Source organism: Alosa sapidissima, chromosome 15 (assembly GCF_018492685.1).
Source record: "Alosa sapidissima isolate fAloSap1 chromosome 15, fAloSap1.pri, whole genome shotgun sequence".
Classification (NCBI taxonomy): domain Eukaryota; kingdom Metazoa; phylum Chordata; class Actinopteri; order Clupeiformes; family Clupeidae; genus Alosa; species Alosa sapidissima.
In genome coordinates, this window is record NC_055971.1 from 31591309 (window position 1) to 31614901 (window position 23593).

Below are 23593 nucleotides of genomic sequence, written 5' to 3' on the forward strand. Positions count from 1 at the left end.
GTTGACATGTTGCTATCATGCGTTGTCATGTCACACCTAGTGAAATGGACACACACACACACACACACACACACATACACCTAGTGAAATGGACACACACACACCACACACACGTAGTGAAATGGACACACACATGCACCACACACACATACCTAGTGAAATGGACACACACACATAGTGAAATGGACACACACATACACCACACACACATAGTGAAATGGACACACACACACATACACACACCTAGTAAAAATGGACACACACATGCACCCCACACACACACACACACACACACACACACACACACACACACACACACATACATTCATACACACACCTAGTGAAATGGACACACACACACACACATAGTGAAATGGACACACACCTAGTGAAATGGATACACACACACACACACATACACACACCTAGTGAAATGTACACACACACACACACACACACCTAGTGAAATGGACACACACACACACACACACACATAGTGAAATGGACACACACATACACCACACACACATACACACCTAGTGAAATGGACACACACACACACTAGTGAAATAGACTCTGCAGTAGAATGGCCCTCTTGACACTGCAGCTTTTTGGGGTAGATCCTTGAAAAAACCAGCTCAGGGATAGAAGAGTGTTGACCTGGGTATTTGGAGTGTGTTTGACACAGTGACCAGCTACATCTGTATATTTCCTATTTATTTACCTGTGTCTGAATCTGTTTACGTTTACACAGTGCCAGACAGGTGCAGTTCAGTAAAAGAGATATGTGGACCTCATAGTTTTTAGTCTCTTTCAAATATCAAATCGGATTGATTCACAAACTAATGGCAATAGCTGTCCAGGCAACCTAACACTGTGTCAAACAGAGGCAGTTGGCTCACACACACACACACACACACACACACACATCCACACACTCACACTCACACTCTCACACACACACACAGATGCGGTCCAGGGTCGGCAACGAGAGAGAGACAGTGTGCGGGTCCTGGTGGAGCGTAAACGAGAATAGCAGATGAGATCTTTATGAGACTCTGTTCAGGAGTGTCTCACACCTCATCACGAGCCGCCCCACTCACCCACTGCATCACTCTCAGCACACAGCTGAGCTCACACTCACCCACTGCATCACACTGCTGAACACTCTCAGCACACAGCTGAGCTCACACTCACCCACTGCATCACACTGCTGAACACTCTCAGCACACAGCTGAGCTCACACTCACCCACTGCATCACACTGCTGAACACTCTCAGCACACAGCTGAGCTCACACTCACCCACTGCATCACACTGCTGAACACTCTCAGCACACAGCTGAGCTCACAACAAGGACTCCTCTCACTGGCTTCCTCCTTCTCTCTCTCTATGTCTATTCCTCCCTCTCTCTCTCTCTCTTCCTCCCTCCCTCTCTCCCTCTCTCTCTCTCTCTCTCTCTCTCTCTCTCTCTCTCTCTCTCTTTCTTCCTCCCTCTCTCCCTCTCTCTCTCTAGATATCTTCCTCTCTCTCTCATCAAATCAAATTAAATCAAATGGTGCTTTATTGGCATGAATGAATATAGTCATCATTGCCAAAGCTACAGGTATAATATGTTAATAATCAACTTCACATTAATATTATAAAACAAGTTAAAAGGATGACGCTACTAAAGGGAAAGTAATAGTTCCATCAATAGTGCAGAAAAGAAAACAACACATTAAATAAACCCATATGATATGTCCTCTTACAGATACATGCAAACCCATATGATATGTCCTCTTACAGATACATGCAAACCCATATGATATGTCCTCTTACAGATACATGCAAACCCATATGATATGTCCTCTTACAGATACATGCAAACCCATATGATATGTCCTCTTACAGATACATGCAAACTCATATGATATGTCCTCTTACAGATACATGCAAACCCATATGATATGTCCTCTTACAGATACATGCAAACCCATATGATATGTCCTCTTACAGATACATGCAAACCCATATGATATGTCCTCTTACAGATACATGCAAACCCATATGATATGTCCTCTTACAGATACATGCAAACCCATATGATATGTCCTCTTACAGATACATGCAAACCCATATGATATGTCCTCTTACAGATACATGCAAACCCATATGATATGTCCTCTTACAGATACATGCAAACCCATATGATATGTCCTCTTACAGATACATGCAAACTCATATTATATGTCCACTTACAGATACATCTACATAAATCTCATGCAAACCCATATGATATGTCCTCTTACAGATACATGCAAACTCATATGATATGTCCTCTTACAGATACATGCAAACTCATATGATATGTCCTCTTACAGATACATGCAAACCCATATGATATGTCCTCTTACAGATACATGCAAACTCATATTATATGTCCTCTTACAGATACATGCAAACTCATATTATATGTCCTCTTACAGATACATGCAAACTCATATTATATGTCCACTTACAGATACATCTACATAAATCTCATGCAAACCCATATGATATGTCCTCTTACAGATACATGCAAACTCATATGATATGTCCTCTTACAGATACATGCAAACTCATATGATATGTCCTCTTACAGATACATGCAAACCCATATGATATGTCCTCTTACAGATACATGCAAACCCATATTATATGTCCTCTTACAGATACATGCAAACTCATATGATATGTCCTCTTACAGATACATGCAAACTCATATGATATGTCCTCTTACAGATACATGCAAACCCATATTATATGTCCTCTTACAGATACATGCAAACTCATATGATATGTCCTCTTACAGATACATGCAAACTCATATTATATGTCCACTTACAGATACATGCAAACCCATATTATATGTCCTCTTACAGATACATGCAAACTCATATGATATGTCCTCTTACAGATACATGCAAACCCATATTATATGTCCTCTTACAGATACATGCAAACTCATATTATATGTCCTCTTACAGATACATGCAAACTCATATTATATGTCCTCTTACAGATACATGCAAACTCATATGATATGTCCTCTTACAGATACATCTACATAAATCTCATGCAAACTCATATTATATGTCTACTTACAGATACATGCAGACTCATATGATATGTCCTCTTACAGATACATGCAGACTCATATGATATGTCCTCTTACAGATACATCTACATAAATCTCATGCAAACTCATATTATATGTCCTCTTACAGATACATCTACATAAATCTCATGCAAACCCATATGATATGTCCTCTTACAGATACATGCAAACTCATATTATATGTCCACTTACAGATACATGCAAACTCATATTATATGTCCTCTTACAGATACATGCAAACTCATATTATATGTCCTCTTACAGATACATGCAAACTCATATGATATGTCTACTTACAGATACATCTACATAAATCTCATGCAAACTCATATTATATGTCTACTTACAGATACATCTACATAAATCTCATGCAAACTCATATTATATGTCTACTTACAGATACATCTACATAAATCTCATGCAAACTCATATGATATGTCCTCTTACAGATACATCTACATAAATCTCATGCAAACTCATATTATATGTCTACTTACAGATACATCTACATAAATCTCATGCAAACTCATATTATATGTCTACTTACAGATACATCTACATAAATCTCATGCAGACTCATATTATATGTCCTCTTACAGATACATGCAAACTCATATTATATGTCCTCTTACAGATACATGCAAACTCATATTATATGTCCTCTTACAGATACATGCAAACTCATATTATATGTCCTCTTACAGATACATGCAAACTCATATGATATGTCTACTTACAGATACATCTACATAAATCTCATGCAAACTCATATTATATGTCTACTTACAGATACATGCAGACTCATATGATATGTCCTCTTACAGATACATGCAGACTCATATGATATGTCCTCTTACAGATACATCTACATAAATCTCATGCAAACTCATATTATATGTCCTCTTACAGATACATCTACATAAATCTCATGCAAACCCATATGATATGTCCTCTTACAGATACATGCAAACTCATATTATATGTCCACTTACAGATACATGCAAACTCATATTATATGTCCTCTTACAGATACATGCAAACTCATATTATATGTCCTCTTACAGATACATGCAAACTCATATGATATGTCCACTTACAGATACATCTACATAAATCTCATGCAAACTCATATTATATGTCTACTTACAGATACATCTACATAAATCTCATGCAAACTCATATTATATGTCCTCTTACAGATACATCTACATAAATCTCATGCAAACTCATATGATATGTCTACTTACAGATACATCTACATAAATCTCATGCAGACTCATATTATATGTCTACTTACAGATACATCTACATAAATCTCATGCAGACTCATATGATATGTCTACTTACAGATACATCTACATAAATCTCATGCAGACTCATATGATATGTCTACTTACAGATACATCTACATAAATCTCATGCAGACTCATATTATATGTCTACTTACAGATACATCTACATAAATCTCATGCAGACTCATATGATATGTCTACTTACAGATACATCTACATAAATCTCATGCAGACTCATATTATATGTCCTCTTACAGATACATCTACATAAATCTCATGCAAACTCATATGATATGTCCACTTACAGATACATCTACATAAATCTCATGCAAACTCATATTATATGTCTACTTACAGATACATCTACATAAATCTCATGCAAACTCATATTATATGTCTACTTACAGATACATCTACATAAATCTCATGCAAACTCATATTATATGTCCACTTACAGATACATCTACATAAATCTCATGCAGACTCATATTATATGTCTACTTACAGATACATCTACATAAATCTCATGCAGACTCATATTATATGTCTACTTACAGATACATCTACATAAATCTCATGCAAACTCATATGATATGTCCACTTACAGATACATCTACATAAATCTCATGCAAACTCATATTATATGTCCACTTACAGATACATCTACATAAATCTCATGCAAACTCATATTATATGTCCACTTACAGATACATCTACATAAATCTCATGCAAACTCATATTATATGTCCACTTACAGATACATCTACATAAATCTCATGCAAACTCATATTATATGTCTACTTACAGATACATCTACATAAATCTCATGCAAACTCATATGATATGTCTACTTACAGATACATCTACATAAATCAATGTAAGTTAAATAGCTGAATTATCAAACAAAGTATTTACATGTACACAAAGAGGATAGACTCATCAATATATCACATACATAAAAGTTACATCTTTCTCTTATTTTATGTCAGGTAAAGATGTAATCTGCAGCTAGACATGTGCAGTTTGTTTCCTCTCCCAGTAGTATACATGTTTTCATTTGTGGAGATAGATTTTCAAATTATTTTATGTTTTTTGAATTCATCAAAAAATGTTTCCCTTATAGGTACATATTTAATACAATTAAGAAGGAAATGTTCCTTGTTTTCGACATCATTTATGCAGAAACTACAGTTTCTCATTATGTCCAGGCACCCATGTCTATGTCACTTTCTCTCTCTGTCTCTCTCTCTCCTCTCTCATCCTCTCTCCCTCGCTCTCTCCCTTCTCTCTCTCTCTCTCTCTCTCCCTTCCTCCCTCACTGTTTCTCCTGTAGTTTCTGCAAGCATTGTGTTATTTTAATGCCAAATGTCTTAATTCTCATGTGAAGCCCCTCTCTCTCTCATTTGTGTCTCTTGTATTGTGTCTTCTTCATTGAGTTTTTATTCAGCTTCAGGCCTCATGATCTGATTAAATGTTATTTCATACATCTAAACAATCATATCTCCTTTCTCTCTCTCTCTCTCTCTCTCTCTCTCTCTCCTCTCTGTGTGTGCTGCAGTGGTCGTATGCGTTGGAGAAGCCCAACACAGGTAGTGTGTTTGCCGTGGCGTGGTCAGCTGACGGGACGCAGCTGGCTGGGGCGTGTGGAAACGGCCACGTCATCTTCGCCCATGTGGTGGAGCAGCACTGGGAGTGGAAGAGCTTCCAGGTCACGCTCACCAAGAGACGCACCATGCAGGTAGCCCACGCACGCACGCACGCACACACACACACACACATACACACATACGCACACACACACACACACACACACACACACACACACACACACACACACACACATATGCACACACACACATACACACACACACACACACATATGCACACACACACACACACGCACACACACACACATATGCACACACGCGCACACGCACACACACACACACACACACACACACACACACACACACATATGCACACACACACACACACGCACACGCACGTCTCAGCTCCTTATCTTACAGTCTATACACATGCACACATTTCATTTTTTACACACACATGTACACATATGCATGCACACACACAATTTCAGCTTCTTAGGTCTCACACACACACATGCACACCCACATACATGTTGTCATATCTTAACGTGCACACAAACACACACATGCCCATGCACACATACAGATACCAATACAACACATGTACTCTCAACATCACTCTACACACACACACACACACACACACACACACACACACACACACACACACACACACACACACACACTCACTTTGACTTCACTTTGCGTGCACACATGCTCAATATAAAACAGCTATGGGATGGTAGTAAATGCAGGCAGCTATGGGATGGTAGTAAATGCAGGCAGCTATGGGATGGTAGTAAATGCAGGCAGCTATGGGATGGTAGTAAATGCAGGCAGCTTTTCTGTCCTTTGCGTGCCAGTCCTGCACTGGTGTCTGAGAGGCGGCCTTTATTCGGACTCTCCTCACACTCACACTCACACACACACACACACACACACACACACACACACACACACACACACACACACACACAATGCTCACACTAGGAACATCTGAGAGCTCCTGCTCAAGCTGTGCGATGGGAGGCCGGCGGTGTCCAAAAGGGGCCATACTCCTCGACAGCTGAGGAACACGCGGCATCAAACGCCTCCGTTTGTCACTCAACACTGAAAAAAACTGGGCATCCAGAGAGAGATGAGGATGACCTAGACTTTCCCTCCACGTCTTCAGTACTGAGGCCATGTGCCATGCACTCCTCTTCCCAAAGGTAGAAGGACACTGTAGATGCTGTATTAATCCCAAAGGAAGTGGAAGGTGTTGAGTGTGTGTTTACCGTGTTTCAGTGAGAGGATGGATGAAGATGGTGGAAAGGTGGAAGCTCCGGAGGTCAGGACTTGGGAAATATGTTTGAGAGGCTCACACAGATATGTGTATTATAGGGATGTGTCCCTGGCAAATACTGCTGGTGTGGAGGATTGCTTGGAGCAGTGATTACCCTTAGGATGAAACATTGCTGCTGACATGCACTCTTAGTCTCTGCCTAAGTAAACGAAGTTGCTGGAGGAACACACAAAGGAGTGGACGGCACACATACATACATACATACATACATACATACATACATACATACATACATACATACTGTGCATACATACATACATACTGTGCATACATACATACATACATACTGTACATACATGCACACATACATACTACATTCCCTGGGTCTTGTTGCTAACATGTTGCTTAACACTATGATGTATGATAACAAGGCCAGATTGGTGTAGCCCTCTAGCAGTGGTACTCAATTGGTAGAACTCTGGCTTCTAACTGTTTAGAGGTTAAAACTCATGTTTTTTCTTTAAACTTTTTTTTATATATTCATTGATTAAATTCATCCATTTCTTTATTTCCTCATCCAAATTGTCGCACATTTTCCTTTCAAATAAATGATTTAGCACAGTAGCTGTTTGACTGGCTGAGTGAATTGGCTTTTGTGAGTTATTTTTGTGTGAAGTAATGCTCTATTTAAAAAGAGAGTGAATGTGGGGGTATGGAGAGAAGGGGGGGGGCAGTTAGAGGAGAGAAAGAAGGAGAGAAGAGGAAAGAGGGGGACAAAGAAAGAAAGAGAAAATGAAGGAAAGAGGGAAAGAATAAGGGAGTGAGAGAAAAGGGGCAAAGGAGTGAAGTAAAGAGAGGAGGAGGAGGAAGAAGAGAGAGAGTGTGCCAGAGTGAATTCCCAGGGCGTCAGCACTTGAGCCCATACATTATGCCATGAGGCTCCCTCTGTATGCTAGTGACAATGGCCAGCTTGTCTGGGGCCTCTCTGCCACAGAGTGTGTTTAAGCTCACGAAAACCACAAGGTAGAGTTTACATGCTGCCAACACACACACACACACATACACACACACACACATAGACGAACATATACACATAAACACATGCACAAACACACTTGCCGTGGACAGCCACAGCTGAGCAGTGCGGAGCAGAGCAGAGTTCTGTTTGAGCAAGCCAAGCGAACCACTGTCTTCAGCCATTTCTTTTCAGCTGAGCTGTGAATTCTTTTTTCCCCTCTCCCTCTCCCTCTCTTGTGCCTTTTTTCACTCTCCACTCCTCTTCTCTCCTCTCCTCCTCTCTTCACTCTTCTCTCCTCTCCTCCTCTCCTCCTCTCTTCACTCTTCTCCCCCTGTCTTTTTTTCAGCAGGGCACATCTGCCAATGGTTTGTGAATCAGGCATCTAAATTTACCAGCCTGTGGTCAAGTGTTTTTATTCCTGGTTGTTGCACGGACTAATTTGGTTTACAGAGAGGTTAAAAAAAATCATTTAAAGGCTTGAAATATACACACAAACACATGCTAACTCACACTCGCTCTGTCTCATTCTCTTTCTTTGTCTCATTCTCTCTCTCTCTCTCTCACTCACACACACACACACACACACACACACTCCTAGACACTCGCTCTCCTTTTCACACTCTCAAAAACACACTTTCCATGGACAATACATACTGCACACATCAACATCAGTGTTTTACCTCAACATCAGGTTGATTGGACAGGATACGTATGCAAGAAAGTCAGAATAGGGCTTTGTGTAAATAATGTTAAATTCTTTACTGTTTAACAAAGTAACCCTTACTGTCTGACCAGCATTGAATGAAAGGTAAGTGGGTAGATATTGCAGTAAAAACTGTTATAATAATAACTGTATAATTTACTTAATGAGCATGTATTCATTCCAAATGAACTCATACATGTAGTTTATCTAAAATAACTAACAAGCTACTGTATCAGCTAACTACTGTATCAGAGGTAACATTAAACCACAACTAGTGAGCACTGATTAAAATCTAGCATGTGAACTTATGTCACCCCAATACCCACTCACCCCTTACAACATGCTTTGATCAAATCTCATGTTTTTTTTTTATGTATAGTGTAGTTGAATAATAAATCATGTAGAATATTTCTAATGGATATGGTTAGAAATACTGTACCAATTACTTTCTCGTATTTCGAGAGGTTGGTGCACAAACTTTTCTGTAGTGTGTAAGATTCTCCATCTACACCTCAAAAACAAGGTGATTCATACAAATAATCCCAAGATGAGTCTATAACATCCGACCTAATCACCAACTGCTAATATAGTGATAGCCTAAAAGCTACTGCTAATATAGTGATAGCCCAATAGCTGCTACCAAAATAGTGATAGCCCAATATAGTGATAGCCTAATAGCTACTGCCAATATAGTGATAGCCCAATAGCTACTGTAATATAGTGATAGCCTAATAGCTACTGCCAATATAGTGATAGCCCAATAGCTACTGCAATATAGTGATAGCCTAATAGCTACTGCCAATATAGTGATGGCCTAATAGCTACTGCCAATATAGTGATAGCCTAATAGCTACTGCCAATATAGTGATAGCCCAATAGCTACTGCTAATATAGTGATAGCCTAATAGCTACTGCCAATATAGTGATAGCCCAATAGCTACTGCAATTGAATGATAACCTAATAGCTACTGCCAATATAGTGATAGCCTAATAGCTACTGCCAATATAGTGATAGCCTACTACCAATATAGTGATAGACCAATATAGTGATAGCCTAATAGCTACTGCCAATATAGTGATAGCCCAATAGCTACTGCCAATATAGTGATAGCCCAATAGCTACTCCCAATATAGTGATAGACCAATATAGTGATAGCCTAATAGCAGAATGTCTAATAAGGGGAGAACTTCCACTCTCGGAAAACTTCCGGTTTCTGAACTGGTTGCAGTTCCTTCTGTGGTTCCACATGAGGGCGCTCGCAGGCGAGTCCAGAATGAATGCTGTTGCTATGTTACGGGGACGCTGGCGAGACACGCCGCTCTTTTCCCCCTTTTTAAATATATTTTCTTTTTTTTATTTGTTTATTTGTTTTGTTGTCTGTCTTGTATGTCTTGGTGTCACGGGTACGCTGGCGACTACGCCGCTCCGTCCAGCATCTTTTGTCTTGTTGTTATGTGTCTTGTTTGTGGAGCGCTTTGGGTTGTGCATGTTAAATGTTAAATGCGCTTTAAAAATAAATCTGACTTGACTTGACTTGACTTGACTTGAATGGAGGTCAATGGAGGTCTATGGAGCTGTACCCCTCAAAATCCACTTTTCTCGGGAAATCATTTTTTTTTCAAGTAATTTGAATATTGTATTCGAAAGGGGAGGCAAAGACAATACACTTGGTTGAGGATTACATTTTTTAAATTCACTTAATTGTTCTAAAAAGCCTTTCAAACGTGTCAATGACGTCATTCATTAGCACAATGCTAGCGTGTTATGGGCAACAACGACCCAACCTGTAAGAAAACGAAAGGACATGACTCCCGGATTATTTCACTTTTGATTGATAATCCATATCCATTTTGCGAAAAATAAAATAAAATCTGAGGGTTTCAGTTGTTAAATAGGTGAAAACAACAAATGTAGCTCCATAGGACCCCCATGTATTTGGACTCGCCCACGATCGCCATCTAGGTGAACTGCAGCCAAATTTGGTTTGTATGGGATTAATAGAGAGTGGGGGGTTAATTATAACAGATTATTATACGGCTCTTCACAATGCTAGTAGAACGCTCCATTGACTTGAATGGGATTTCCCAAAGTTCTAGCGGTAAATAAATTAATGTAATTACCGCTGCAAACATATAATTACCGCTGTCAATGGCAACAGGTTTTGTGCTTCTGATACGTCTTTCATATCACTACGCAAGGACTGGAACTTCATTCAAACGTGAAAGCAGACGGTTGATCATTACTGTGAAAATAAGTCCCTTCAGGGCGGAACAAGACCCCTCCGCTGCGCGTCGGGGTCCGGTTCGCCCTGTCAGGACTTATTTTCCCAGTATCGACCGGCGTTCTATACATTATCCCTTACATATTAGACTATTATCAGTATTTATTATTATAAATATGTTTTTTGTTTTTCATCTTTTTATGTTTTTTTGTTTAGCCTACCTATCCTCATGGTTGTGGAGGATGATCGTTAGCAGCTTGAAGTCTTTTATTCTCAAGATGGCCTAATGGTGTAGCCTAGGCTACTGTCTACGAAGACGTAGGCTAAAATACAACTTTATACAGTCATCCAAAAATGAATTGCCAGAGATAGGCTATGAAGGGAAAAAGTGCAGCATTTTAAACATGGCAAGAATATGTTTACCGGAACAGTTTGTTCTAATTTGTCTCGTGAAATTCGTGCTTGTGGGCATCAATCACCTGTCTTCTGTCCTTCTATTTCAAGTCATCATGAGTGTCATTTGATTATATAATCACAACAAATGATAATAAATGAAAACAGAATAGGCTTATGTGCTATAACCTACAGGTCAGTTAACTCCCGTATGTCAAAATAAACTGATTTGACCAAATTGTTTAGCGATCACACACAACAACTTAACACAGCAACCTCAAACACCACTGTTGAACCCTAGAGTCTAGGCTACTGCTTCAGTCATGTAAGAAATAAGCAGTTTATGAATTATCTTTACCTGTTTAATCAAGTCCACATGACCAAAATAACAGCATATTTAAAGGCTGAGCTAGCATAACAGCCTGATATAGCCGATGCTGCAATGGATAAAAAGTTTCTGGGTGGTTATATCCATTCAGATCGTCTTCGAATAAGCCATCACTGTTATATGTTATAATATGTTACAGGATCATGACTTTAACGCCATTAATGTTACATGATGCTGACTGACGCTAGCTATAACTGTAACGTCTGCTGATACTGCCTACCAAAACCTGTTGCTGTTCAGTTGAAGCTAAATGATCAAATATTGTTTGATTTTGTGTCAACTTTCAGAGGGAAGACATGTTCCTTTCTGGCCAAATTTCACAGCTTCTAAGAAAGTCTATCGTCTTCGTTAGGGTTGGGTATCGTTTGGGTTTTATCCGATACCGGTGCTAAATCGATACTTTTAAAATGGTGCCGTTACCGAAACGGTGCCTGAACCGGTACTTTGTTTTTAAAATGTTTTAAATTAAAATGGTCTTAAGCATGAATTGCTTTTTTTTATTATTGATAAGACAAATTTGAACATGAAATTGAACTGTTATATTCAATTTACTATCAATATCTCATTGCTCCTACGAATAATACATTTAAATGTTAAAACAGCTTGCCATGTATGCACACACAATGGTAAGCTCTGCTTTCAAGTGTACCCAGTGTAGGCGGTTTGCCATAAGGTATGTTAAAACCGCTTGCCATAAAACTGCCAGGTCATGGACAACGGCATTTGCAAGCAAGCTAATCTAACAGGGACTCTACTTTCCAGTTAGTCAGTGTGTTCCCAAATGCTTCAAGGAATTTCATGTCTTAACCCATAACACGCAGTAGTTTTGAACATGTTAGGCTACATGTCGGTGTTGAAGTGTTTAGATTCCCAGCGCTAGCCTAAAAGGCATTTTAACAGCAACTATGGCTATGCGCTAACACCAGTCAGAGTTTAATTAGCGATAACGTACGGAGATGGTTTCGTAGAATCTTTGATAGCTCAGTGACATCAGGTATGTAACTTACATATTTATGTTTTTGCCAGCTTACTTTTAACATGATCTTCATATTCATTGTGATGCTATATGGGCCTCATGCACATGAAAGATTAATATCATGCTATTATGTTGTTTAACACACCGTCAAATAAAGTTTTCACCTTACAACTTTGCTGATAACATTTAAAATAAATGTCAGTTAGCGCATTAGCAAGGATATTGTGTTGTGTAATGTATAGGCTAGCCTACTGTTGATGTTGTTTCATAACCTTTTGCTTGTGTGTAGTTAGGCCCACTGCTAGATTTTGACAGGAGCTCGCGATATCGCTTTAAAGTAAGCTACTTGGGCTCACGCAAGCTGTCAAACACTGTCCACTCGCCTATGTGGTGCACCCCTCTGGTTTATACATCCAGTGTTTTCCATATGTTAGCTAACTGTATCTGGATGTGTTTCTATCAGAGCAAGACGTTAGAGATGGCGCATGACATGCAGTGATGCCTCGTATAAAAAATAAATGGAAAAAAAAAACGCTATTTAATGAGGACCGAAATGAGGCACCGAAATCCACGTTGTTATTCGATGCAGTTACTACCGTTTTCGTCGGCACCGGTGCCATATTAGAACCGTGTTTCCGTGCCCAACCCTAGTCTTCGTGTAAACCGAGTTTTGAACAGAGAAAAAAAGTTAGGCTACCATTAGGCTGCAGGTTCTCCCATAACGTTATCGATACAGATCAATGCACCAAATCAGGGCGATTTTTAGCTAAATAACGTTCCTGTGACAGGCTATCAAATATTGAACAATGGGATAACGTTTCATCATCACCTTTATTGATGCCTGAAATGTTGACATTGCTGAAATACAGAGATGTAGCCTACTGAGAGGCAGCTGCAGACAACTATGTTCAATGGGTTCAACTTGTTCCTTGCCTACCAGGTGGATGTAAACAAAGCTATAGAACCTAGAATACGTCACATGAAAAACGTTAATAACACTCTGTCTGGAATACTGTATTCTGGAACACTCTATTCCTGAGAACACTGTATTCTGGAACACTGTATTCCTGAGAACACTGCATTCTGGAACAATGTATTCCTGAGAACACTGTATTCCCGAGAACACCACTTCAGCTCACTGTTGTTTGAGTTGGATAAGAAATTAAGAAGAGCAAAGTACTATAGGTGACCATTGTGGTTATGTAATGTCTTGCTACTGTTCTTTGTGTGTGTGTGTGTGTGTGTCAGGTGAGGAACGTCCTGAATGATGCGGTTGATGTGCTGGAGTTCAGAGACCGTGTGGTGAAGGCGTCTCTGGGTCATGGCCACCTGGTGGTCACCACCTCGCTGCAGTGCTACGTCTACAGGTGCTGCGCCACTCACATCATCCACACACACACACAAACAAACAAACACACACACACAATATTAAATCACAACCTCACTGCAGTGCTCCGTTTACAGGTGCTATGCCACACACACACAGTCAGTCAGTCATCCTTTCTCTGTCTCTCTACGTCACAAATGTACAGAGCCAATCAACACACACACACACACACACACACTCAGTCCTCCTTTCTCTCTCACTGACACACACACACACACAGTCAGTCAGTCATCCTTTCTCTGTCTCTCTGTCACAAATGTACAGAGCCAATCAACACACACACACACACACACACACACACACACAGTCCTCCTTTCTCTCTCACTGACACACACACACACACACACACACACACACACACACACACACACACACATCCTCTCACTTATACACACCATCCCTCTCTTGTCTCTCTCTCTCTTGTCCGCTCCCCTTTGATGTCTCGTCGCACTGACTCCCAGACAGGTTTATACTGTACACATGGCCTGCACTGGTAATGGGACCGTGAAGCAAACGCTTCAGCCAGCACTCCTAATGGTAAAAGATGCACCATCTCCAGATGTGCTGGTGATCTAGTGGGTGGACAGGGTGATTCCTGATTGCTGTAATCACAATACCCTGCCCCGTGTCACACTATTGGTCAGTAGTGGGCATCACGGTCTCGCGCCTCTTCATTATGCGTCTCTAGTGAGTCTGAAATCTGCCAGTCAAGCACTGGTGAATAATTCAAAGTGCAGGCAGTGCAGGCTGGATTGGCTTTCACTACAACAGGTCCAGGCTTGCATCTCCTCTGCTGCCCTGTGGCAAGAGCAGCCACGCTGAGGCGTCACAGGGCTCTCTCACAAGTCACACCACGCCACTAAAGATACAGCTGTCCTAGGCGTCACAGGGCTCTCTCAAATCCGGAGTTCACGCGAGAGCACAATTTGAATTGTGTCTGCAAGAGACTCTGGCAATGAGTAATGATGCACGTTACTTTTGTCCCTTGCATCGCGGGGAACCAATCACATCGGTGTATCTGATATAGACGGGCCAGAGGCGAGCTAAACAGATGAGGACAGCGCTGCAACGTTGGAAGTCCGGTAAACATTGGTCGTAGTGTAATCCAATTGCGTCGAAGTCGGGAATCATTCAGAGTAAACATTGGTCTAGTGCAGCGTTTCTGGGGCGCGAACTGACGTGAAAAACAGGATTTTTTAAAAATGTTTTATCTGTAGCCTGGGCCCAGGTAGCACCCGATGCGCAATGGACGCACTGTGTTATTCATAGGGAAGCGCTCGTGCCAAGGTAGCTTAGTTAGTCCCGACCTACATTAGATTTTGAACGTTGTTGTGAGAGTGGTGAATTTCATCAAAACCCGGCCCTTAAAAGCGTGTCTATTCTCTGCACTTTGCGAAGAGATGGTAGCTGACCAAAAGGCTGTACTGTTTCACAGCGAGGCAAGGTGGCTTTCCCGAGGTAAAGTGCTGTCGCGCGTGTTTAAGTTCCGAGTCGCCTCTTCTTGGAGGAAGAGCGCATGTTTGAATCTGCAAGCACGTTCATTAATGAACATTTCTTGACGAAGCTGGCCTATCTTAGCGATATATTTGATATATCTTAGCGATACATTTGAGTCAAATGTCCAGTTACAAGGCAAAGACAAGCACCTACCTCACCTAGCAAATACTGCATTCACCAAAAAAACTTGAGGTATGGGACATGCGCCTCGATCGCGACAGTATTATGCCTTTGAGATTTCTGAGCGAAATCGCTGAAACGTCTGATTCGGGAGCCACTCTTGTGATCCCATGTATTAAACAGTAGGCCTACATCACATCCCTGCAAAGTTTATTTCAAAAATATTTCCCAACCAGCAGTGCTCAGTATGACTGGATTATGGATCCATTTAATGCAGCGTGTTTTTTTTATTGAATATATTGTACAATTCTGTAAAATGGCCTATGCTTCCTAATATGTTGCTGGAAAACAGAAATATGTGTGTTATTATGTATTTATTTATTATTATATCTGCAGCACCAGCTGATTTTAACTCTGTTGAAGAGGATATATTTAGAACTTTTCATTATTTCAATAAATTTGACAATTTTAAGCTTGACCTACCACTTTCTTAGAGCGATGAGGGACAGGTGGGGCTCGAGAATGCCCCCTTGATCAGAGTGGGGAATGAAAGAAAAAGTTTGAGAACCACTGATCTAGTTTGTTAACTACCACAGTCACGAGTTGGGTCGCGATAGTCTGTCATTTTTAAAAAGTGGGTCCCCAGAAAAAAAGTTTGAGAAACACTGGTCTAGTGTTATCCAATTGCGTGCAGTGACATTTTCAAATGCATGCTTGGTGCCGCCCCTCGAGTTGGGCCATTACATTATTCGTGGCCAGACCCTTAATCTTTCTAGGTTACCAGGGTCTGGATTTTCCAGGCTAGATATTTGGTCAGATATCCTGATAATCCTGACTCAAGTTAGACACTGTAATGTTGTTCATCTCCTGAGGCCATGATGGGTTTGTAGTTATACATAGGCAGAGCTCGGTGATGTCTCCATGTCTTAATTCAGATAAGGTAAGTCATGAGTCAGCAAGGTAGACCTGCGTGGCTCACCTGTAATTACTCTCCAGTCTTGTGTGCAGTCTTTGTCTTTGTATGCACTTACATTGGATCATGAACTAAGTTTCGTTTCGTTTTGTTTGTCTTCAGCACTAAAAACTGGAACACGCCACTGATCTTCGACCTGAAAGAGGGAACTGTAAGTCTAATCGTACAGACAGAGAGGTGAGCACATGTCCACACACCATACCTGTCCATCACCCCTGACCATCACCATGACTTTTTCTTTTGGTTATTTCTGCTCTTGTTCTTTGCTCTCACCCCTCTCTCTCTCTCTTGTTACTCTCTGAAACTAGAACAGCACTTTTTACTGGTGTACGTGTAGAATTACACATAATATAATGGAGATTAGACACAATAGAATGGACATTAGACACAATAAAATGGAATGGATTTTCACTTTTTTAATGGCCTTCATAAATTACAGACAAACAATGCATTCATGCAGTGACAAGTATTCACAGTCATGAACATTTCCAAACCTCCAGCAAAACAGGACGTTTAGCTGATGCTTGTTTTGTTCCATCTTCTCACTGAGTAGTTTAAATAGGATGTTTTGTACAGGGAGAGCTGATACTTGCGTTGTGTCACTAAGCCGATGCATGCGTTGTTCCATCTCCTCACTGAGTCGTTTAAATAGGACGTTTAGCTGATGCTTGTGTCGTTCCATCTTCTCACTGAGTCGTTTAAATAGGATGTGTTGTACAGGGAGAGCTGATGATTGCGTTGTGTCACTAAGCTGATGCTTGCGTCGTTCCATCTTCTCACTGAGTCGTTTAAATAGGACGTTTAGCTGATGCTTGCGCTGTTCCATCTTCTCACTGAGTCGTTTAAATAGGACATTTAGTTGATGCTTGCGTTGTTCCATCTTCTCACTGAGTCCTTTAAATAGGACCTATAGTTGATGCTTGCGTTGTTCCATCTTCTCACTGAGTATGCCCTCGTGTCTGTTCTCCTCTCCACTCCGCTGTTGTGTCTGTTGGCCCCTTTCTTTCTGCCCATATGCAGGCCTACCCACTGCTCATTCACCCAACTGAGCCCTGACTCCAGGCCAGCTCCCAACAGAACTCTGAGCAGGAGCCTAATTAGCGTATGGAAAAGGGACGGTCGTTTGTCACAGGCCCTAATGGTTTTCTGTTTGGGAGGATTTTTGTCCATAAATCCAGAAGAATTGCTGGCCTGCTGTGACTGTTGCCGCCTGGTTATTTTCCTGCGTGGACAGAAATGATCATTGTGTCATTTTTTTTTTTAAGTCTTTTATTTTTTTTCACCCATGAGGCAACAGGTCAGGTTATAATTCAAGGTTCTCTGTTTTTCGTCGCAAAGTGTCACCACTTTTACTAAAACCTCAACTCGAGTTTCAAGAGGGTATTCATGGAAATGTAGCTGTGCAGTTATGTCTCAGTGTATTGTCTTTAATGGTTAGTCACTTCACCGAAAGGCTGTTTCAACAAGGACAGACAACAAACATGAAGTACATGAACAATTAAGAAAGCGAATCCATGGTGCTTATTAATATAATCTATTTGCTCCACTCTAGATTAAGTCAATTTCAGTGAACAATAGTGTAACATGCAGATGTGTCTTTTAGTGAGGGTGAACAATAGTTCTGTTTTCACCTCAAATTTTGGTTAACTCAAGGTTATTATCGTCAACTAGTTACTAGAAAAACCTTGACGACAACTTCAGTTTTTCACACTTATTACAATAGTACCGACCCCCCAGCATACCATTATTATATACTAGTGTTCCTGCGGACATATGCGTATCTCATTTATTGTGTTATTATTATTTATTGTCTTATGTATTGTGTGTGGCATCCTTTTAACCCTGTCTTAAATGTTTCCTTTTTTTAACTTCCTTAACTCTGTCTTTTATCTTCCTTCTAAGTCTTTTTTGCATCACCAAATCAAATTTCTGTGTACTCTGTACATTTGGCCAGTAAAGCGATCTTGTACCCTGTATCCTGTATGAAAATTGCTCAAGCATCCATATTCAGATAGATGTCTGGGTTTGTTGATCCAAATGATTGTTTTTTTTTTTTCTCCTGTTTTCCAGACATTTCTTGCTGGTGGATGGAGGAGGGGTGTACGTATACTCGTATGAGGGTCGTCTGGTCTCCTCTCCCAAGTTCCCAGGAATGCGAACGGACATTCTGAACGCCCAGTCTGTCTCCATCAGCAACGACACGATCGCCATCCGAGACAAAGCAGATGAGAAGTGTAAGAGTCCGGTGGTTCAGTGGCGTAGTGTCCTTCTGTAGTGTCCTTTAATATGTAGTGTTCTTCTGTAGTGTCCTTTAATATGTAGAGTTCTTCTGTAGTGTCCTTTAATGTGTAGTGTTCTTCTGTAGTGTCCTTTAATGTGTAGTGTCCTTTAATATGTAGAGTTCTTCTGTAGTGTCCTTTAATGTGTAGTGTTCTTCTGTAGTGTCCTTTAATGTGTAGTGTCCTTTAATATGTAGTGTTCTTCTGTAGTGTCCTTTAATGTGTAGAGTTCTTCTGTAGTGTCCTTTAATATGTAGAGTTCTTCTGTAGTGTCCTTTAATATGTAGAGTTCTTCTGTAGTGTCCTTTAATGTGTAGAGTTCTTCTGTAGTGTCCTTTAATGTGTCGTGTCCTTTAATATGTAGAGTTCTTCTGTAGTGTCCTTTAATGTGTAGTGTTCTTCTGTAGTGTCCTTTAATGTGTAGAGTTCTTCTGTAGTGTCCTTTAATGTGTAGTGTTCTTCTGTAGTGTCCTTTAATGTGTAGTGTCCTTTAATATGTAGAGTTCTTCTGTAGTGTCCTTTAATATGTAGAGTTCTTCTGTAGTGTCCTTTAATGTGTAGTGTCCTTTAATATGTAGAGTTCTTCTGTAGTGTCCTTTAATGTGTAGTGTTCTTCTGTAGTGTCCTTTAATGTGTAGTGTTCTTCTGTAGTGTCCTTTAATGTGTAGTGTCCTTTAATGTGTAGAGTTCTTCTGTAGTGTCCTTTAATGTGTAGAGTTCTTCTGTAGTGTCCTTTAATGTGTAGTGTCCTTTAATGTGTAGAGTTCTTCTGTAGTGTCCTTTAATGTGTAGTGTTCTTCTGTAGTGTCCTTTAATGTGTAGAGTTCTTCTGTAGTGTCCTTTAATGTGTAGTGTTCTTCTGTAGTGTCCTTTAATGTGTAGTGTTCTTCTCTAGTGTCCTTTAATGTGTAGTGTCCTTTAATGTGTAGAGTTCTTCTGTAGTGTCCTTTAATGTGTAGTGTCCTTTAATGTGTATTATCACCCGGAGAGAAGAAATACTCTTTTCTGATTGGCTGGTGGGGTGGCTATTAATTCTGAATAACAGGACAGTAACATAACATTGTTTTCTTTTTAAATAATCACTTTAAATGAATCAGTTCAGTCAACAAATCAAATGAATGAATTTTCTTGTGCAACTGTATCTCTCCTCAGTGATCTACTTGTTTGATGCTCAGACAGGGAAACCCCTGGGAGATGGCAAGACTTTAACCCACAAGGTAAGCTGGCCTTTAACCCACAAGGTAAACTGGCCTTTAACCCACAAGGTAAACTGGCCTTTAACTCACAAGGTAAGCTGGGCTTTAACTCACAAGGTAAGCTGGCCTTTAACCCACAAGGTAAACTGGCCTTTAACCCACAAGGTAAGCTGGGCTTTAACCCACAAGGTAAACTGGCCTTTAACTCACAAGGTAAACTGGGCTTAGGTAAGCTGTGCTTTAACTCACAAGGTAAACTGGGCTTTAACTCAAGGTAAACTGGGTTTAGGTAAGCTGGGCTTTAACCCACAAGGTAAGCTGGGCTTTAACCCACAAGGTAAACTGGGTTTAGGTAAGCTGGGCTTTAACCCACAAGGTAAACTGGGTTTAGGTAAGCTGGGCTTTAACCCACAAGGTAAACTGGGTTTAGGTAAGATGGGCTTTAACCCACAAGGTAAGCTAGGTTTAGGTAAGCTGGGCTTTAACCTACAAGGTAAGCTGGGCTTAGGTAAACTGGGCTTTAACCCACAAGGTAAACTGGGTTTAGGTAAGATGGGCTTTAACCCACAAGGTAAACTGGGCTTAGGTAAGCTGGGCTTTAACCTACAAGGTAAGCTGGGTTTAGGTAAACTGGGCTTTAACCCACAAGGTAAACTGGGTTTAGGTAAGCTGGGCTTTAACCTACAAGGTAAACTGTGCTTTAACCTACAAGGTAAGCTGGGCTTTAACTCACAAGGTAAACTGGGCTTTAACCTACAAGGTAAGCTGGGCTTAAGTAAACTGGGCTTTAACCCACAAGGTAAACTGGGTTTAGGTAAGCTGGGCTTTAACCCACAAGGTAAACTGGGCTTAGGTAAGCTGGGCTTTAACCTACAAGGTAAACTGGGCTTAGGTAAACTGGGCTTTGACCCACAAGGTAAACTGGGTTTAGGTAAGCTGGGCTTTAACCTACAAGGTAAACTGTGCTTTAACCTACAAGGTAAGCTGGGCTTTAACCTACAAGGTAAGCTGTGCTTTAACCTACAAGGTAAGCTGGGCTTTAACTCACAAGGTAAACTGTGCTTTAACCTACAAGGTAAGCTGGGCTTTAACCTACAAGGTAAGCTGTGCTTTAACCTACAAGGTAAGCTGGGCTTTAACCCACAAGGTAAGATGGGTTTAGGTAAGCTGGGCTTTAACCCACAAGGTAAACTGGGTTTAGGTAAACTGTGCTTTAACTCACAAGGTAAACTGGGTTTAGGTAAGCTGGGCTTTAACTCACAATGTATATTGGGTTTAGGTAAACTGTGCTTTAACCCACAAGGTAAGCTGGGCTTAGGTAAACTGTGCTTTAACCCACAAGGTAAGCTGGATTTAGGTAAGCTGTGCTTTAACTCACAAGGTAAGCTGGGTTTAGGTAAACTGTGCTTTAACTCACAAGGTAAACTGGGTTTAGGTAAACTGTGCTTTAACCCACAAGGTAAACTGGGTTTAGGTAAGCTGTGCTTTAACTCACAAGGTAAGCTGGGTTTAGGTAAACTGTGCTTTAACTCACAAGGTAAGCTGGGTTTAGGTAAACTGTGCTTTAACCCACAAGGTAAACTGGGTTTAGGTAGGCTGGGCTTTAACCCACAAGGTAAGCTGGGTTTACGTAAGCTGTGGTTTAACCCACAAGGTAAGCTGAGCTTTATGTTTATCAGATAGCAAGCCTTTAACCCACAAGGTAAGCTGAGCTTTATGTTTATCAGATAGCAAGCCTTTAACCCACAAGGTAAGCTAAGCTTCATGTTTATCAGATAGCAAGCTTTTAACCCCCAAGGTAAGCTGAGCTTCATGTTTATCAGATGGCAAGCCTTTAACCCCCAAGGTAAGCTGAGCTTGACGTTTCTGGGCGGGCTGGTTGTGCAGATGTGATGGCGGGCCTGCAGATGTTGTGTTGGCGTGCTCCTCGGTTGCTAATTTCAGCTGTGTACGCCTCGCTGCCGAGAGGAGCAGCTCATTATTCAAAGCTGTCGCTGACGCATTCGGTCCATTCTGATGGAAGCACCAAAGAATTGGGCCAAGAAGCCCTTTTTCTCAAAATGCTTACCAACAGTTTGCTCACATGTTTACTCTTCCAGTTCTATCGACTTTCCTTATTTTTTTTTCTTCTTCTTTTAAGTATCATGTAACTTGTACAATGCTGTCTGCATGAAAACCTGAACTACTGTACTTCTAAACAACCCAGTCATGTTTTCAGACACAAGTCTCTTAGTCATCTCCTTGTACTGGCTGGGTCCTTTTGTGCTGCCTAATATACAGTATCTAGTACAGAGAAGGCCTTTTGGGCAGAAAATGTAACAGCGCCCTCCGGAGGATAGGAGAGTGAGTGAAGGAGAGCAGTGTGAGGGAGAGAGAGGGGGATCAGCAGCAACTCTCGCCTTGATAGGGCCCCGCAAATACAGCGCTAAGACCAGTCGCCTTGATAGGGTCCCGCAAGTACAGCGCTAAGACCAGTCGCCTTGATAGGGTCCCGCAAATACAGCGCTAAGACCAGTCGCCTTGATAGGGTCCCGCAAGTACAGCGCTAAGACCAGTGGCCAGGATACAGTCCCGCAAGTACAGCGCTAAGACCAGTCGCCTTGATAGGGTCCCGCAAGTACAGTGCTAAGACCAGTCGCCTTGATAGGGCCCCGCAAGTACAGTGCTAAGACCAGTGGCCAGGATACAGTCCCGCAAGTACAGCGCTAAGACCAGTCGCCTTGATAGGGTCCCGCAAGTACAGTGCTAAGACCAGTCGCCTTGATAGGGCCCCGCAAGTACAGCGCTAAGACCAGTCGCCTTGATAGGGTCCCGCAAGTACAGCGCTAAGACCAGTCGCCTTGATAGGGTCCCGCAAGTACAGTGCTAAGACCAGTCGCCTTGATAGGGCCCCGCAAGTACAGCGCTAAGACCAGTCGCCTTGATAGGGTCCCGCAAGTACAGCGCTAAGACCAGTCGCCTTGATAGGGTCCCGCAAGTACAGCGCTAAGACCAGTCGCCTTGATAGGGTCCCGCAAGTACAGTGCTAAGACCAGTGGCCAGGATAGGGTCCCGCAAATACAGCGCTAAGACCAGTCGCCTTGATAGGGTCCCGCAAGTACAGCGCTAAGACCAGTCGC

The 23593-nt window shown here is 41.2% G+C and overlaps 1 protein-coding gene across 3 annotated transcripts in view; it reads left to right on the forward strand.

Annotated features, from left to right (window-relative positions):
* ift80 (intraflagellar transport 80 homolog (Chlamydomonas)) overlaps positions 1 to 23593 on the forward strand; it is a 92012-nt gene that overhangs the window by 51756 nt on the left and 16663 nt on the right. For all 3 annotated transcript variants that reach the window (XM_042062736.1, XM_042062737.1, XM_042062738.1), the window contains exons 9-13: positions 5989 to 6168; positions 14271 to 14389; positions 17102 to 17176; positions 19070 to 19233; positions 20431 to 20495. In XM_042062736.1, coding sequence (XP_041918670.1) covers positions 5989 to 6168; positions 14271 to 14389; positions 17102 to 17176; positions 19070 to 19233; positions 20431 to 20495 — 603 coding nt within the window. The remainder of the gene's footprint in view (positions 1 to 5988; positions 6169 to 14270; positions 14390 to 17101; positions 17177 to 19069; positions 19234 to 20430; positions 20496 to 23593) is intronic.